This window comes from Notechis scutatus, chromosome Z, assembly GCF_049901735.1.
Source record: "Notechis scutatus isolate UNSWTSFEM ecotype Mainland chromosome Z, rNotScu1.2, whole genome shotgun sequence".
Lineage (NCBI taxonomy): Eukaryota > Metazoa > Chordata > Lepidosauria > Squamata > Elapidae > Notechis > Notechis scutatus.
The window spans coordinates 118213381-118233007 of record NC_142025.1 but is presented as its reverse complement, the minus strand read 5'-3'; the positions used below and the strand labels follow the sequence as shown (position 1 = coordinate 118233007).

At 50.3% G+C, this 19627-nt stretch overlaps 1 protein-coding gene across 1 annotated transcript in view; it reads right to left on the bottom strand.

The window, feature by feature from the left end:
• Nucleotides 1-13472, bottom strand: part of MDP1 (magnesium dependent phosphatase 1) — a 116879-nt gene extending 103407 nt beyond the window's left edge. The window contains exon 1 of the mRNA XM_087945719.1: nt 13214-13472. Within this exon, the coding sequence (XP_087801845.1) occupies nt 13214-13250 (37 nt within the window). The 5' untranslated portion in view covers nt 13251-13472. The remainder of the gene's footprint in view (nt 1-13213) is intronic.
• Nucleotides 13473-19627: the final 6155 nt, after the last annotated feature.

The following is a 19627-nucleotide window of genomic DNA, read 5'->3' as shown; positions in this document are numbered from 1 at the left end:
TGAAACTCACATGACCAAGGCTGGTGCTGGGGTGCATAATGTGCTCCTAGCGTGTCCTGAAGCTCCCTCCCACATACTGCCTGCACGTCTGCGGGTGCCGAGAGGGCCGTAGCCGTTTGGAAGACGTCCCGTCCACAGGAGCTCAGGAAAAACGCTCTTCTCCTCTTGTCCGATACTGCCAGAAGGTCATTGGCTTCCCTGAAGATGTGAAACGGAGCCATGTACGACCTCCAGTCTCCTTTCGCTGGGGGGTCTGGAGCTGGCCGGGCGTGGGTGGCCATCTTGGAGTGGCCGAGGCAGCTTCTCCTCCCCTTTCTGCGGTGATGGTGACGGCCGCTGGTGCCGCTTGGATGCCCAGCCTCTGTTCAGCCGCTTTGATCTCTGCAGAGCCCCCCTTCCTCGCCAGGGTTAAGTGGGGGTCGAATGAAGAGGCCGGGCCCTCAGGCGGTCACGACGGCTCTCGATGGAGTCCGTTAAGGTGTAGGGGTGGTGCCTGCCCAACAGCTCCCTCCTTTAAAGATTATCCCTCCCCCCCACCAGGAAATTAGACCAATGATTTTAACTTGTTTATTTTTCTCCGCCCAGAAGGCGGACCGGCTTCACTCTTCATTAGCATATTAAGGAGGGACCTTGCAGGTCATCTAGTCCAACCCCAGACCCTAGGCAGAAGACTCTGCACCATTTCTGAGAAGGGGCCGTCCAAGGTCTTCAACAAAGACCCTCCTGCCTTCCCCAAGCTCCCCCCTCCCCTCGACCACCCAGGCCAGTCCATCGCTCCCACTCCCCTAATCCCCAGAGGGCTGGGCTGCTGGAGCGCCCCCCCCCGCCTCTCCAGCACGTCCGTAGTCACTCAGGAACGGTCGCTAAAGAAAGGATTGTGTGTGTGTCGTGGGGGTGATTGGTGCCCTCCGAGTCAGTTGGTTTTCTGGCAGACATTTCATGAACCAACTAGGGAACATCGTCAGGGCTAAGGGGAGTGTGGAGTTCAGCGATGAAGAGGAGCAAGGATCAAAGGTAGGAGAGAGGAGGGTCCACTTATTATATGCTCGTCTCTTGCCTCTCACCAGGAGAGGGCGAGTTCTAATCCCGCTTTTTATCCAATCACCAGGGGGCAGTGAGTTCGAGTCCCACTTTAGCACAAAGGGCAGCTGAATGTCTTTGATCAGGCGCTTTGCCCATCATGTGAGTTGCTGACAGTTGTGTCACCCAGGATGTCCCATTTTTTAAAAAATAAATAAAAACACCCGCAATTGTACAAAGCAAAAGCAGGATATAAATCCAAAAATCCAAGGTTTTTTTTGAAAAGAGAAGTTAAACTTGGAAGTGGATCTTCCCCAAATTTTTGTCACCCCTTTAATGAAAATATAAATATTTTAACTTTGTCCACTCAAATGTTAGTCGTCCTTACCTTAGACCATAATTTGAGTCCGGAATTAAGATTAAAGTGTGCAGGTTGTTAAGCAGCTCACCGAAAGAACGTACAGGGTTTTGATTTTTTTTTTTTTTGCAATGGTCATTAAGCGAATCATGATTTCATGTGAACCGATTGCCTGCAATGGACGTTTGTCGGAAGCCAGATGTAAAATGACGTAAAATATCCTTACATGACCACGAGACGCAGAAAATGGCGGCAGAGGCAGTCTGGTTGTCGAGCACGCAAATGGCGATGCAAGAGGACGTGTGTGTGTTTGTAAGTTGAAACTTGGTCTTCAGTACCTTTTTGGGGGCTCCGTGTTAGCTTTAAACCGTTCCTTTAGCATTACGGTCGTACATCGAGGACTTAACAAAGGCGACACAAGATACCCCCTTCCCGGAAACCCTGCAGGCCCCAGGGGACACAAATGAAACCGTGACGATTGTGAACTGTTTATTGAACATTTATTAGCCACGACATGACGGGGATGATGGGGAAAGGGCCTCTGGAACCCGGGTGGCGAAAAAACAGCAGATGCCTCCTTATCCACGTGTGGCCAGAGGGAGGCTGCACCCCCGTAACTCAAAAAAAGCACCCTTACCCCTAAAACACAATCCTCCCCCAACCTCTAGAAGGACAGTTTGGATAAACAGACATGTGGGGAGGCAGCGATGCCAGGCAGCCCGTCTGGGATTCGAGAAACAGATGCGCCCGATTCTTAGAGGATTAGGGGATCCTTAGGGGAGGAGGGAAGGGGCATTTTCAAGCAAGACTGGGCGATTCTAGACCCGTGTTTTGCAACCGTGACAATGTTACAAAGGTGGGCTTCAACCCCCAGGATTCCCCAGATAGCCATCTTCAAATTGCCAAGGTTGAAGAACCCGGTTTTAGATGTTCAGCTCATGCCTGGGAGGACCATAAAGCAAACTCAAAAAGCTTGAAGCATCCCTGTCACATGCTGTCTTTTTCAAGCTTGGCCACGTGAAGATGGGTGGACTTCAACTCCCAGAATCTCCTAGCCAGGCGCATGAGCTTCAACTCCCAGAATTCAATAGGGGGGCTTTTTTCAATTCAATTCAAGGCATATTAGAAATCTGGTGGCCAGGGTCGGTGGTTTAAGTGAATTTGGCTTGCTGGGGATGCTGCAACGGTTGTTAGGTATGAAATGTTGGTCACAAGTCCCCTTTTTTCTCCGTTCCGTTGTAACTTCCAACGGTCACTAAGCGAAATGTTGTAAGTCGAGGAGGAAGACTGTTGCATATGCTAATGGAGAGTGAAGCCAAGGAACGATGATGTCAATCCGGTCCGCTTTCTAGGAGGGAAAAGGAATAATTTATTTATTTTTATTTATTTATTCTTTCAAGAGATTATAAGAAAACAGGTGTGCTTATACACCATTTAAATTTAAAATGATTGGTCTTTTCCCCGGCGGGGAACACAGACCAAGGGTTTGAAGGTGTCACCCTATACTTGCCTTTCTGGGGCTTTAGCTGTTCCTTGTGAAGCCCAGAATGGCCTTCTTAATAGTTGCCCAGGACACGAGGGTCATATACGAACTTCAGTGTCCACCACCATATCACACGGGGATACCTCGATGTCGATGGTGGTGTGGAATTTCTTGGAGCATTGCGCGCTGTAGTAGCTGACGAACGTTTGAGGGGCTACCTTGTGTCTGCGATTTGGCCTTCTCCTCGCTGGTGCCTCAGAAACGGCGCCCCCCTCCCCTCGACCACCCAGGCCAGTCCATCGCTCCCACTCCCTAATCCCCAGAGGGCTGGGCTGCTGGAGCCCCCCGCCTCTCCAGCACGTCCTTAGTCACTCAGGAACGGTCGCTAAAGAAAGGATTGTGTGTGTGTCGTGGGGGTGATTGGTGCCCTCCGAGTCAGGTGGTTTTCTGGCAGACGTTTCATGAACCAACTAGGGAACATCGTCAGGGCTAAGGGGTGTGTGGGGTTTTAGGAGGAGGAGGGAGCAGGGGGGAAAAGGGGAGGACTGTGAGGTCCTTGGGGTCCTGACCTGGGTGGTTTTCTGGCAGACGTTTCATGAGCCAGCTAGGGAACATCGTCAGGGCTAAGGGGAGTGTGGAGTTCAGCGATTAAGAGGAGCAAGGATCAAAGGTAGGAGAGAGGAGGGTCCGCTTATTATATGCTCGTCTCTTGCCACTCACCAGGAGAGGGCGAGTTCTAATCCCGCTTTTTATCCAATCACCAGGGGGCAGTGAGTTCGAGTCCCACTTTAGCACAAGGGGTAGCTGAATGTCTTTGATCAGGCGCTTGCCCATCATGTGAGTTGCTGACGGTTGTGTCACCCGGGATGTCTCATTTTAAAAAATAAAAATAAAAACACCTGCAACTGTACAAAGCAAAAGCAGGATATAAACCCAAAAAAACAAGGTTTTTTTTAAAAGAGAAGTTAAACTTGGAAGTGGATCTTCCCCAAATTTTTGTCACCCCTTTAATGAAAATATCAATATTTTAACTTTCTCCACTCAAATGTTAGTCGTCCTCACCTTAGACCATAATTTGAGTCCGGAATTAAGATTAAAGTGTGCAGGTTGTTAAGCAGCTCACCGAAAGAACGTACAGGGTTTTGATTTATTTTTTTGCAATGGTCATTAAGCGAATCATGATTTCACGTGAACCGATTGCCTGCAATGGACGTTTGTCGGAAGCCAGATGTAAGATGATGTAAAATATCCTCACACGACCACGAGACGAGAAAATGGCGGCCGAGGCAGTCTGGTTGTCGAAGCACGCAAATGGCGATGCAAGAGGACGTGTGTGTGTTTGTAAGTTGAAACTTGGTCTTCAGTACCTTTTGGGGGCTCCGTCTTAGCTTTAAACCGTTCCTAAGTAACCGGTCGTAAATTGAGCATTACGGTCGTACATCGAGGACTTAGCAAAGGCGACACAAGATACCCCCTTCCCGGAAACCCTGCAGGCCCCAGGGGACACAAATGAAACCGTGACGATTGTGAACTGTTTATTGAACATTTATTAGCCACGACATGACGGGGATGATGGGGAAAGGGCCTCTGGAACCCGGGTGGCAAAAAACAGCAGATGCCTCCTTATCCACGTGTGGCCAGAGGGAGGCTGCGCCCCCGTAACTCAAAGAAAAGCACCCCGTTCCCCTAAAACACAATCCTCCCCCCAACCTCTAGAAGGACAGTTTGCGGATAAACAGACATGTGGGGAGACAGCGATGCCAGGCAGCCCGTCTGGGATTCGAGAAACAGATGCGCCCGATTCTTAGAGGATTAGGGGATCCTTAGGGGAGGAGGGAAGGGGCATTAGAAGCAACACGGGGCGATTCTAGACCCGTATTTTGCAACCGTGACAATGTTACAAAGGTGGGCTTCAACCCCCAGGATTCCCCAGATAGCCATCTTCAAATTGCCAAGGTTGAAAAACCCGGTTTTAGATGTTCAGCTCATGCCTGGGAGGACCTCAAAGCAAACTCACAAAGCTTCAGCCTCCCTGTCACATGCTGTCTTTTTCAAGTTTGGCCACGTGAAGATGGGTGGACTTCAACTCCCAGAATCTCCTAGCCAGGCGCATGAGCTTCAACTCCCAGAATTCAATAGGGGGGCTTTTTTCAATTCAATTCAAGGCATATTAGAAATCTGGTGGCCAGGGTCGGTGGTTTAAGTGAATTTGGCTTGCTGGGGATGCTGCAACGGTTGTTAGGTATGAAACGTTGGTCACAAGTCCCCTTTGTCTCCATCCTGTTGTAACTTCCAACGGTCACTAAGCGAAATGTTGTAAGTCGAGGAGGAAGACTGTTGCATATGCTAATGGAGAGTGAAGCCAAGGAACGATGATGTCAATCCGGTCCGCTTTCTAGCAGGGAAAAGAAATAATTTATTTATTTTTATTTATTTATTCTTTCAAGAGATTATAAGAAAACAGGTGTGCTTATACACCATTTAAATTTAAAATGATTGGTCTTTTCCCGGCGGGAACACAGACCAAGGGTTTGAAGGTGTCACCCTATACTTGCCTTTCTGGGGCTTTCGCTGTTCCTTGTGAAGCCCAGAATGGCCTTCTTAATAGTTGGCCAGGACACGAGGGTCATATACGAACTTTTGTCCACCACCACATCCCCGTCGATGTCGATGGTGGTGTGGAATTTCTTGGAGCATTGCGCGCTGTAGTACCTGACGAACGTTTGGGGGGCTACCTCATGCCTGTGACTTGGCCTTCTCCTCGCTGGTGCCTCGGAAACTGCGACTTCCGGAATTCTGTCAGGGATGCACACAGTCGCATCGGGGAAACAATGGGCCTCTGGAAGCGGGAAGCTGACTGGTTGCACGGCAAGCTTTTGCGGTTTGCCCCTTCCGTCTGCATCTTTGGCAAGTGGCGTCTTTGGATCGGCATACCACTCTGGGCGGATTGCCTCCACATGCGGCACCAAACTGGCGCCTCTCTCCCGTTTCCGGACTCCCTGCCTTCCCTTCAGAACGAGTGCGGTGGATTTAGTCACCCTCGGCTGTATTGTCTCCGTGTTCCATGCTTTCGTGATGCACGGTGGCCGCTCCGCCTGAGGGATGGCCGCTATTTGATCTCCGAATGGCAACGGCTGACCTCCTGGAGGACTCACTCGCCTTGGCCTCCTCTAGGGTGGCTTGGAACATGAGATCAAGCTGAGCCATTAATGGCCTCCGTAGGCTTAAGTCTTTTATACCCCCAGGGAGCCTCTCTCGCATCCTTTCCTCCTCCAGATCAGCGTTGCCACAAGACTGTCTCACTGCCTTTTTGATCCCTGGGGTGAAACTCACATGACCAAGGCTGGTGCTGGGGGTGCATAATGTGCTCCTGGCGTGTCCTGAAGCTCCCTCCCACGTACTGCCTGCACGTCTGCGGGTGCCGAGAGGGCCGTAGCCGTTTGGAAGACGTCCCGTCCACAGGAGCTCAGGAAAAACGCTCTTCTCCTCTTGTCCGATACTGCCAGAAGGTCATTGGCTTCCCTGAAGATGTGAAACGGAGCCATGTACGACCTCCAGTCTCCTTTCGCTGGGGGGATGGAGCTGGCCGGGCGTGGGTGGCCATCTTGGAGCGGCCGAGGCAGGTTCTCCTCCCCTTCTGCGGTGATGGTGACGGCCGCTGGTGCCGCTTGGATGCCCAGCCTCTGTTCAGCCGCTTTGATCTCTGCAGAGCCCCCCTTCCTCGCCAGGGTTTAGTGGGGGTCAAATGAAGAGGCCGGGCCCTCAGGCGGTCACGACGGCTCTCGATGGAGTCTGTTAAGGTGTAGGGGTGGTGCCTGCCCAACAGCTCCCACCTTTAAAGATTTTCTCTCCCCCCAGGAAATTAGACCAATGATTTTAACTTGTTTCTTTTTCCCCGCCCAGAAGGCGGACCGGCTTCACTCTTCATTAGCATATTAAGAAGGGACCTTGCAGGTCATCTAGTCCAACCCCAGACCCTAGGCAGGAGACTCTGCACCATTTCTGAGAAGGGGCCGTCCAAGGTCTTCAACAAAGACCCTCCTGCCTTCCCCAAGCTCCCCTCCCCTCGACCACCCAGGCCAGTCCATCGCTCCCACTCCCTAATCCCCAGAGGGCTGGGCTGCTGGAGCCCCCCGCCTCTCCAGCACGTCCGTAGTCACTCAGGAACGGTCGCTAAAGAAAGGATTGTGTGTGTGTCGTGGGGGTGATTGGTGCCCTCCGAGTCAGGTGGTTTTCTGGCAGACGTTTCATGAACCAACTAGGGAACATCGTCAGGGCTAAGGGGTGTGTGGGGTTTTAGGAGGAGGAGGGAACAGGGGGAGAAGGGGAGGACTGTGAGGTCCTTGGGGTCCTGACCTGGGTGGTTTTCTGGCAGACGTTTCATGAGCCAGCTAGGGAACATCGTCAGGGCTAAGGGGAGTGTGGAGTTCAGCGATGAAGAGGAGCAAGGATCAAAGGTAGGAGAGAGGAGGGTCCGCTTATTATATGCTCGTCTCTTGCCACTCACCAGGAGAGGGCGAGTTCTAATCCCGCTTTTTATCCAATCACCAGGGGGCAGTGAGTTCGAGTCCCACTTTAGCACAAGGGGTAGCTGAATGTCTTTGATCAGGCGCTTTGCCCATCATGTGAGTTGCTGACGGTTGTGTCACCCGGGATGTCTCATTTTAAAAATAAAAATAAAAACACCTGCAACTGTACAAAGCAAAAGCAGGATATAAACCCAAAAAAAACAAGGTTTTTTTAAAAGAGAAGTTAAACTTGGAAGTGGATCTTCCCCAAATTTTTGTCACCCTTTAATGAAAATATAAATATTTTAACTTTCTCCACTCAAATGTTAGTCGTCCTCACCTTAGACCATAATTTGAGTCCGGAATTAAGATTAAAGTGTGCAGGTTGTTAAGCAGCTCACCGAAAGAACGCACAGGGTTTTGATTTATTTTTTTTGCAATGGTCATTAAGCGAATCATGATTTCATGTGAACCGATTGCCTGCAATGGACGTTTGTCGGAAGCCAGATGTAAGATGATGTAAAATATCCTCACACGACCACGAGACGCAGAAAATGGCGGCCGAGGCAGTCTGGTTGTCGAAACACGCAAATGGCGATGCAAGAGGACGTGTGTGTGTTTGTAAGTTGAAACTTGGTCTTCAGTACCTTTTTGGGGGCTCCGTCTTAGCTTTAAACCGTTCCTAAGTAACCGGTCGTAAATTGAGCATTACGGTCGTACATCGAGGACTTAGCAAAGGCGACACAAGATACCCCCTTCCCGGAAACCCTGCAGGCCCCAGGGGACACAAATGAAACCGTGACGATTGTGAACTCTTTATTGAACATTTATTAGCCACGACATGACGGGGATGATGGGGAAAGGGCCTCTGGAACCCGGGTGGCAAAAAACAGCAGATGCCTCCTTATCCACGTGTGGCCAGAGGGAGGCTGCGCCCCCGTAACTCAAAGAAAAGCACCCCGTTCCCCTAAAACACAATCCTCCCCCCAACCTCTAGAAGGACAGTTTGCGGATAAACAGACATGTGGGGAGGCAGCGATGCCAGGCAGCCCGTCTGGGATTCGAGAAACAGATGCGCCCAATTCTTAGAGGATTAGGGGATCCTTAGGGGAGGAGGGAAGGGGCATTAGAAGCAACACGGGGCGATTCTAGACCCGTGTTTGGCAACCGTGACAATGTTACAAAGGTGGGCTTCAACCCCCAGGATTCCCCAGATAGCCATCTTCAAATTGCCAAGGTTGAAAAACCCGGTTTTAGATGTTCAGCTCATGCCTGGGAGGACCTCAAAGCAAACTCACAAAGCTTCAGCCTCCCTGTCACATGCTGTCTTTTTCAAGTTTGGCCACGTGAAGATGGGTGGACTTCAACTCCCAGAATCTCCTAGCCAGGCGCATGAGCTTCAACTCCCAGAATTCAATAGGGGGGCTTTTTTCAATTCAATTCAAGGCATATTAGAAATCTGGTGGCCAGGGTCGGTGGTTTAAGTGAATTTGGCTTGCTGGGGATGCTGCAACGGTTGTTAGGTATGAAACGTTGGTCACAAGTCCCCTTTGTCTCCGTCCTGTTGTAACTTCCAACGGTCACTAAGCGAAATGTTGTAAGTCGAGGAGGAAGACTGTTGCATATGCTAATGGAGAGTGAAGCCAAGGAACAATGATGTCAATCCGGTCCGCTTTCTAGGAGGGAAAAGGAATAATTTATTTATTTTTATTTATTTATTCTTTCAAGAGATTATAAGAAAACAGGTGTGCTTATACACCATTTAAATTTAAAATGATTGGTCTTTTCCCGGGCGGGAACACAGACCAAGGGTTTGAAGGTGTCACCCTATACTTGCCTTTCTGGGGCTTTAGTTGTTCCTTGTGAAGCCCAGAATGGCCTTCTTAATAGTTGGCCAGGACACGAGGGTCATATACGAACTTTCGTCCACCACCACATCCCCGTCGATGTCGATGGTGGTGTGGAATTTCTTGGAGCATTGCGCGCTGTAGTACCTGACGAACGTTTGGGGGGCTACCTCATGCCTGTGACTTGGCCTTCTCCTCACTGGTGCCTCGGAAACGGCGACTTCCGGAATTCTGTCAGGGATGCACACAGTCGCATCGGGAAACAATGGGCCTCTGGAAGCGGGAAGCTGACTGGTTGCACGGCAAGCTTTTGCGGTTTGCCCCTTCCGTCTGCATCTTTGGCAAGTGGCGTCTTTGTATCAGCATGCCTCTCTGGGCGGATTGCCCCCACATGCGGCACCAAACTGGGGCCTCTCTCCCGTTTCCGGACTCCCTGCCTGTAAAAACAAGGTTTTTTTTTAAAAGAGAAGTTAAACTTGGAAGTGGATCTTCCCCAAATTTTTGTCACCCCTTTAATGAAAATATCAATATTTTAACTTTCTCCACTCAAATGTTAGTAGTCCTTACCTTAGACCATAATTTGAGTCCGGAATTAAGATTAAAGTGTGCCGGTTGTTAAGCAGCTCACCGAAAGACCGTACAGGGTTTTGATTTTTATTTTTTGCAATGGTCATTAAGCGAATCATGATTTCATGTGAACCGATTGCCTGCAATGGACGTTTGTCGGAAGCCAGATATAAAATGACGTAAAATATCCTCACATGACCACGAGACGCAGAAAATGGCGGCCGAGGCAGTTTGGTTGTCGAGGGCGCAAATGGCGACGCAACAGGGCATTTGTGTGTGTGTTTGTGAGTTGAAACTTGGTCTTCAGTACCTTTTGGGGGCTCCGTCTTAGCTTCCAACCGTTCCTAAGTGACCGGTCATAAATTGAGGATTACGGTCGTACGTAGAGGACTTAGCAAAGGCGACCCAAGATACCCCCACCCTCCCGGAAACCCTGCAGGCCCCAGGAGACACAAATGAAACCGTGAGGATTGTGACATGTTTATTGAACATTTATTAGCCACGACATGACGGGGATGATGGGGAAAGGGCCTCTGGAACCCGGGTGGCGAAAAACAGCAGATGCCTCCTTATCCACGTGTGGCCAGAGGGAGGCTGCACCCCCGTAACTCAAAAAAAAAGCACCCCGTTCCCCTAAAACACGATCCTCCCCACAACCTCTAGAAGGACAGTTTGCGGATAAAGAGACATGTGGGGAGACAGCGATGCCAGTCAGCCCGTCTGGGATTCGAGAAACAGATGCGCCCGATTCTTAGAGGATTAGGGGATCCTTAGGGGAGGAGGGAAGGGGCAGAACAAGGAACACGGGGCGATTTTAGACCCGTATTTTGCAACCTTGACAATGTTACACAGGTGGGCTTCAACCCCCAGGATTCCCCAGATAGCCATCTTCAAATAGCCCAGGTTGCAAAACCCGGTTTCAGATGTTCAGCTCATGCCTGGGAGGACCATAAAGCAAAGTCACAAAGCTTGAAGCATCCCTGTAACATGCTGTCTTTTTCAAGTTTGGCCACGTGAAGATGGGTGGACTTCAATTCCCAGAATCTCCTAGCCAGGCGCATGAGCTTCAACTCCCAGAATTCAATAGGGGGGCTTTTTTCAATTCAATTCAGGGAATATTAGAAATCTGGTGGCCAGGGTCGGTGGTTTAAGTGAATTTGGCTTGCTGGGGATGCTGCAACGGTTGTTAGGTATGAAACGTTGGTCACAAGTCCCTTTTTTCTCCGTGCCGTTGTAACTTCCAACGGTCACTAAGCGAAATGTTGTAAGTCGAGGAGGAGGACTGTTGCATATGCTAATGAAGAGTGAAGCCAAGGAACAATCTTGTCAATCCGATCCGCTTTCTAGGAGGGAAAAGAAATAATTTATTTATTTTTATTTATTTATACTTTCAAGAGATTATAAGATAAAAGGTATGAGTATGAAAATAATTATGAAAACATGAAACGGATACATATAAGAAAACATAAACAATCGGACAGGAACGGTAGGCACGTTGGTGCGCTTATGCACCATTTAAATTTAAATTGATTGGTCTTTTCTCCAGGGTGGGGAACACAGACCAAGGGTTTTGAGGTGTCACCCTATACTTGCCTCGACTCCCACCGAAGACGTCCGCGAATGCCGTGACCGGCTCCTCCTCGATGCTGTCGTCTTGGTAGGCGAGGATGGCAGTCACTTCCAGACCCAGGGCATCGAACCATTCTCAGCGGGGAAGGTTTGGCAGGTCTCCGTTCACCCGACAAAACTTTTAAATTTAATTGGGAAGGACCCCCTCCCCAGGACAGGGATGAGGTTCCCTTGATGGTCCTTTAGCATTCTTTCCTGGGGCTTTAGCTGTTCCTTGGGAAGCCCAGAATGGCCTTCTTAATAGTTGGCCAGGACACAAGGGTCATATACGAACTTTTGTCCACCACCACATCCCCGTCGATGTCGATGGTGGTGTGGAATTTCTTGGAGCATTGCGCGCTGTAGTACCTGACGAACGTTTGGGGGACTACCTCATGCCTGTGACTTGGCCTTCTCCTCACTGTTGCCTCGGAAATGGCGCCTTCCGGAATTCTGTCAGGGATGCACACAGTCGCATCGGGGAAACAATGGGCCTCTGGAAGCGGGAAGCTGACTGGTTGCACGGCAAGCTTTTGCGGTTTGCCCCTTCCGTCTGCATCTTTGGCAAGTGGCGTCTTTGTATCAGCATGCCTCTCTGGGCGGATTGCCCCCACATGCGGCACCAAACTGGGGCCTCTCTCACGTTTCTCAACTCCCTGCCTTCCCTTCGGAACGAGTGCGGTGGATTTTGTCACCCTCGGCTGTAATGTCTCCGTGTTCCATGCTCTCGTGATGCACGGTGGCCGCTCCGCCCGAGGGATGGCCGCTACTTGATCTCCGAATGGTGGCGGCTGACCTCATGGAGGACTCACTCGCCTTGGCCTCGTCTAGGGTGGCTTGGAACATGAGATCAAGCTGAGCCATTAATGGCCTCCGTAGGCTTAAGTCTTTTATACCCCCAGGGAGCCTCTCTCGCATCCTTTCCGCCTCCAGATCAGCGTTGCCACAAAGTCATAGACTGTCTCACTGCCTTTTTGATCTCTGGGGTGAAACTCACATGACCAAGGCTGGTGCTGGGGGTGCATAATGTGCTCCTAGCGTGTCCTGAAGCTCCCTCCCACGTAGTGCCTGCACGTCTGCTGGTGCCGAGAGGGCCGTAGCCGTTTGGAAGACGTCCCGTCCACAGGAGCTCAGGAAAAACGCTCTTCTCCTCTTGTCCGATATGGCCAGAAGGTCATTGGCTTCCCTGAAGATGTGAAACGGAGCCATGTACGACCTCCAGTCTCCTTTCGCTGGGGGGGATGGAGCTGGCCGGGCGTGGGTGGCCATCTTGGAGCGGCCGAGGCAGGTTCTCCTCCCCTTTCTGCGGTGATGGTGACGGCCGCTGGTGCCGCTTGGATGCCCAGCCTCTGTTCAGCCGCTTTGATCTCTGCAGAGCCCCCCTTCCTCGCCAGGGTTAAGTGGGGGTCAAATGAAGAGGCCGGGCCCTCAGGCGGTCACGACGGCTCTCGATGGAGTCCGTTAAGGTGTAGGTGTGGTGCCTGCCCAACAGCTCCCACCTTTAAAGATTTTCTCTCCCCCCAGGAAATTAGACCAATGATTTTAACTTGTTTCTTTTTCCCCGCCCAGAAGGCGGACCGGCTTCACTCTTCATTAGCATATTAAGAAGGGACCTTGCAGGTCATCTAGTCCAACCCCAGCCCCTAAGTAGAAGACCCTGCACCATTTCTGACAAGGGGCAGTCCAAGGTCTTCAACAAAGACCCTCCTGCCTTCCCCAAGCTCCCCCCTCCCCTCGACCACCCAGGCCAGTCCATCGCTCCCACTCCCCTAATCCCCAGCCGCAGCCCAGGACGATGGGGGTTGCGATTCAACCCTCTCACCCAGATCAAACACCACCAAGGCGGGTTTTCTGCACATCGCCTGCGTCTCTACGGGGTCCCCCGCGGGAGGAAAGAGGGGATAGGATCGGCGCAGCCACCGAGGGGCTTTCCAGCGGCCAGAGCAAAGGATTGTGCCCAAAAGGCAGGTTGCAAAGCCTTGAGGGCGTCAGCTTCGTTGCAAGGCGGGGCGATCCTCAGTCGTTCCTAAAAACCAAACAGAAAAGTCCCGATCTCTTTGCCCCCCCGGCCGGCCAGAAAGCTCGCAGCGGGATGCCTCTCGGCTTCTTCCGCCCCTCAGCCAGCTGGTGCCTGCCCGCCTCCTTTGACGGTTAACCCGGGGCTGTTGGGCAGGAGAGGGTGAAGAGGAAACGGGGCTGAGCTGCTGGAGCCCCCCCGCTCTCCAGCACGTCCGTCGTCGCTCGGAACGGTCGCTAAAGAAAGGATTGTTTGTGTGTGTGTGTGTCGGGCGGGGGTGTGATTGGTGCCCTCTGAGTCGGGTGGTTTTCTGGCAGACGTTTCATGAACCAACTAGGGAACATCGTCAGGGCTAAGGGGAGTGTGGGGTTCAGCGATGAAGAGGAGCAAGGATCAAAGGTAGGAGAGAGGAGGGTCCGCTTATTATATGCTCGTCTCTTGCCACTCACCAGGAGAGGGCGAGTTCTAATCCCGCTTTTTATCCAATCACCAGGGGGCAGTGAGTTCGAGTCCCACTTTAGCACAAAGGGTAGCTGAATGTCTTTGATCAGGCGCTTTGCCCATCATGTGAGTTGCTGACGGTTGTGTCACCCAGGATGTCCCATTTTTTAAAAAATAAAAATAAAAACACCTGCAACTGTACAAAGCAAAAGCAGGATATAAACCCAAAAAACAAGGTTTTTTTTTAAAAGAGAAGTTAAACTTGGAAGTGGATCTTCCCCAAATTTTTGTCACCCCTTTAATGAAAATATCAATATTTTAACTTTCTCCACTCAAATGTTAGTAGTCCTTACCTTAGACCATAATTTGAGTCCGGAATTAAGATTAAAGTGTGCCGGTTGTTAAGCAGCTCACCGAAAGACCGTACAGGGTTTTGATTTTGATTTTTTGCAATGGTCATTAAGCGAATCATGATTTCATGTGAACCGATTGCCTGCAATGGACGTTTGTCGGAAGCCAGATGTAAAATGACGTAAAATATCCTCACATGACCACGAGACGAGAAAATGGCGGCCGAGGCAGTTTGGTTGTCGAGGGCGCAAATGGCGACGCAACAGGGCATTTGTGTGTGTGTTTGTGAGTTGAAACTTGGTCTTCAGTACCTTTTGGGGGCTCCGTCTTAGCTTCCAACCGTTCCTAAGTGACCGGTCATAAATTGAGGATTACGGTCGTACGTAGAGGACTTAGCAAAGGCGACCCAAGATACCCCCACCCTCCCGGAAACCCTGCAGGCCCCAGGAGACACAAATGAAACCGTGAGGATTGTGAACTGTTTATTGAACATTTATTAGCCACGACATGACGGGGATGATGGGGAAAGGGCCGCTGGAACCCGGGTGGCAAAAAACAGCAGATGCCTCCTTATCCACGTGTGGCCAGAGGGAGGCTGCACCCCCGTAACTCAAAAAAAAAGCACCCCGTTCCCCTAAAATACGATCCTCCCCACAACCTCTAGAAGGACAGTTTGTGGATAAAGAGACATGTGGGGAGGCAGCGATGCCAGGCAGCCCGTCTGGGATTCGAGAAACAGATGCGCCCGATTCTTAGAGGATTAGGGGATCCTTAGGGGAGGAGGGAAGGGGCAGAACAAGGAACACGGGGCGATTTTAGACCCGTATTTTGCAACCTTGACAATGTTACACAGGTGGGCTTCAACCCCCAGGATTCCCCAGAGAGCCATCTTCAAATAGCCAAGTTTGAAAAACCCGGTTTCAAATGTTCAGCTCATGCCTGGGAGAACCACAAAGCAAACTCACAGAGCTTCAACCTCCCTGTCACATGCTGTCTTTTTCAAGCTTGGCCACGTGAAGATGGGTGGACTTCAACTCCCAGAATCTCCTAGCCAGGCGCATGAGCTTCAACTCCCAGAATTCAATAGGGGGGCTTTTTTCAATTCAATTCAAGGCATATTAGAAATCTGGTGGCCAGGGTCGGTGGTTTAAGTGAATTTGGCTTGCTGGGGATGCTGCAACGGTGGTTAGGTATGAAACGTTGGTCACAAGTCCCTTTTTTCTCCGTGCCGTTGTAACTTCCAACGGTCACTAACCGAAATGTTGTAAGTCGAGGAGGAGGACTGTTGCATATGCTAATGAAGAGTGAAGCCAAGGAACGATCATGTCAATCCGGTCCGCTTTCTAGGAGGGAAAAGAAATAATTTATTTATTTTTATTTATTTATACTTTCAAGAGATTATAAGATAAAAGGTATAAGTATGAAAATATTTATGAAAACATGAAACGGATACATATAAGAAAACAAAAACAATCGGACAGGAACGGTAGGCACGTTGGTGCGCTTATGCACCATTTAAATTTAAATTGATTGGTCTTTTCTCCAGGGAGGGGAACACAGACCAAGGGTTTTGAGGTGTCACCCTATACTTGCCTCGACTCCCACCGAAGACGTCCGCGAATGCCGTGACCGGCTCCTCCTCGATGCTGTCGTCTTGGTAGGCGAGGATGGCAGTCACTTCCAGACCCAGGGCATCGAACCATTCTCAGCGGGGAAGGTTTGGCAGGTCTCCGTTCACCCGACAAAACTTTTAAATTTAATTTGGAAGGACCCCCTCCCCAGGACAGGGATGAGGTTCCCTTGACGGTCCTTTAGCACTATTTTCTGGGGCTTTAGCTGTTCCTTGTGAAGCCCAGAATGGCCTTCTTAATAGTTGGCCAGGACACAAGGGTCATATACGAACTTTTGTCCACCACCACATCCCCGTCGATGTCGATGGTGGTGTGGAATTTCTTGGAGCATTGCGCGCTGTAGTACCTGACGAACGTTTGGGGGGCTACCTCATGCCTGTGACTTGGCCTTCTCCTCGCTGGTGCCTCAGAAACGGCGCCTTCCGGAATCCCGTCAGGGATGCACATGGCCGCGTCGGGTGAACAATCGGCCTCTGGAGGTGGGAAGCCGGCTTGGTTGCACGGTAAGCTTTTGCGGTTTGCCCATTCCGTCTGCATCTTTGGCAAGTGGCGTCTTTGGATCGGGATGCCACTCTGGGCGGATTGCCCCCACATGCGGCACCAAAGAGGCGCCTCTCTCCCGTTTCCGGACTCCCTGCCTTCCCTTCAGAACGAGTGCGGTGGATTTAGTCACCCTCGGCTGTAATGTCTCCGTGTTCCATGCTCTCGTGATGCACGGTGGCCGCTCCGCCCGAGGGACGGCCGCTACTTGATCTCTGAATGGCGGCGGCTGACCTCATGGAGGACTCACTCGCCTTGGCCTCGTCTAGGGTGGCTTGGAACGTGAGATCAAGCTGAGCCATTAATGGCCTCCGTAGGCTTAAGTCTTTTACACCCCCAGGGAGCCTCTCTCGCATCCTTTCCTCCTCCAGATCAGCGTTGCCACAAAGTCATAGACTGTCTCACTGCCTTTTTGATCCCTGGGGTGAAACTCACATGACCAAGGCTGGTCTTCAACTCCCAGAATTCTCTAGCCAGCATGAATGGACTTCAACTCCCAGAATTCCCTAGCCAGCATGAATGGACTTCTACTCCCAGAATTCTCTAGCCAGCATGAATGGACTTCAACTCCCAGAATTCTCTAGCCAGCATGAATGGACTTCAACTCCCAGAATTCTCTAGCCAGCATGAATGGACTTCAACTCCCAGAGTTCTCTAGCCAGCATGAATGGACATCAACTCCCAGAATTCTCTAGCCAGCATGAATGGACTTCAACTCCCAGAATTCTCTAGCCAGCATGAATGGACTTCAACTCCCAGAATTCTCTAGCCAGCATGAATGGACTTCTACTCCCAGAATTCTCTAGCCAGCATGAATGGACTTCAACTCCCAGAACTCTCTAGTCAGCATGAATGGACTTCAACTCCCAGAATTCTCTAGCCAGCATGAATGGACTTCAACTCCCAGAATTCTCTAGCCAGCATGAATGGACTTCAACTCCCAGAATTCTCTAGCCAGCATGAATGGACTTCAACTCCCAGAACTCTCTAGCCAGCATGAATGGACTTCAACTCCCAGAATTCTCTAGCCAGCATGAATGGACTTCAACTCCCAGAGTTCTCTAGCCAGCATGAATGGACTTCAACTCCCAGAATTCTCTAGCCAGCATGAATGGACTTCAAAAGCCCAGAATTCTCTAGCCAGCATGAATGGACATCAACTCCCAGAATTCTGTAGGCAGCATGAATGGACTTCAAAAGCCCAGAATTCTCTAGCCAGCATGAATGGACATCAACTCCCAGAATTCTCTAGCCAGCATGAATGGACTTCAAAAGCCCAGAATTCTCTAGCCAGCATGAATGGACATCAACTCCCAGAATTCTCTAGCCAGCATGAATGGACTTCAACTCCCAGAATTCTCTAGCCAGCATGAATGGACTTCAACTCCCAGAATTCTCTAGCCAGCATGAATGGACTTCAACTCCCAGAATTCTCTAGCCAGCATGAATGGACTTCAACTCCCAGAGTTCTCTAGCCAGCATGAATGGACTTCAACTCCCAGAATTCTCTAGCCAGCATGAATGGACTTCAACTCCCAGAATTCTCTAGCCAGCATGAATGGACTTCAACTCCCAGAATTCTCTAGCAAGCATGAATGGACTTCAACTCCCAGAATTCTCTAGCCAGCATGAATGGACTTCAACTCCCAGAATTCTCTAGCCAGCATGAATGGACTTCAACTCCCAGAATTCTCTAGCCAGCATGAATGGACTTCAACTCCCAGAATTCTCTAGCCAGCATGAATGGACTTCAACTCCCAGAATTCTCTAGCCAGCATGAATGGACTTCAACTCCCAGAATTCTCTAGCCAGCATGAATGGACTTCAACTCCCAGAATTCTCTAGCCAGCATGAATGGACTTCAACTCCCAGAATTCTCTAGCCAGCATGAATGGACTTCAACTCCCAGAGTTCTCTAGCCAGCATGAATGGACTTCAACTCCCAGAATTCTCTAGCCAGCATGAATGGACTTCAAAAGCCCAGAATTCTCTAGCCAGCATGAATGGACATCAACTCCCAGAATTCTGTAGGCAGCATGAATGGACTTCAAAAGCCCAGAATTCTCTAGCCAGCATGAATGGACTTCAACTCCCAGAGTTCTCTAGCCAGCATGAATGGACTTCAACTCCCAGAATTCTCTAGCCAGCATGAATGGACTTCAACTCCCAGAGTTCTCTAGCCAGCATGAATGGACTTCAACTCCCAGAATTCTCTAGCCAGCATGAATGGACTTCAACTCCCAGAATTCTCTAGACAGCATGAATGGACTTCAACTCCCAGAATTCTCTAGCAAGCATGAATGGACTTCAACTCCCAGAATTCTCTAGCCAGCATGAATGGACTTCAACTCCCAGAATTCTCTAGCCAGCATGAATGGACTTCAACTCCCAGAATTCTCTAGCCAGCATGAATGGACTTCAACTCCCAGAATTCTCTAGCCAGCATGAATGGACTTCAACTCCCAGAATTCTCTAGCCAGCATGAATGGACTTCAACTCCCAGAGTTCTCTAGCCAGCATGAATGGACTTCAACTCCCAGAATTCTCTAGCCAGCATGAATGGACTTCAACTCCCAGAATTCTCTAGCCAGCATGAATGGACTTCAACTCCCAGAATTCTCTAGCCAGCATGAATGGACTTCAACTCCCAGAGTTCTCTAGCCAGCATGAATGGACTTCAACTCCCAGAATTCTCTAGCCAGCATGAATGGACATCAACTCCCAGAATTCTCTAGCCAGCATGAATGGACATCAACTCCCAGAATTCTCTAGCCAGCATGAATGGACTTCAACTCCCAGAATTCTCTAGCCAGCATGAATGGACTTCAACTCCCAGAATTCTCTAGCCAGCATGAATGGACTTCAACTCCCAGAATTCTCTAGCCAGCATGAATGGACTTCAACTCCCAGAATTCTCTAGCCAGCATGAATGGACTTCAACTCCCAGAGTTCTCTAGCCAGCATGAATGGACTTCAACTCCCAGAATTCTCTAGCCAGCATGAATGGAGATCAACTCCCAGAATTCACTAGCCAGCATGAATGGACTTCAAAAGCCCAGAATTCTCTAGCCAGCATGAATGGACATCAACTCCCAGAATTCTCTAGCCAGCATGAATGGACTTCAAAAGCCCAGAATTCTCTAGCCAGCATGAATGGACATCAACTCCCAGAATTCTCTAGCCAGCATGAATGGACTTCAACTCCCAGAATTCTCTAGCCAGCATGAATGGACTTCAACTCCCAGAATTCTCTAGC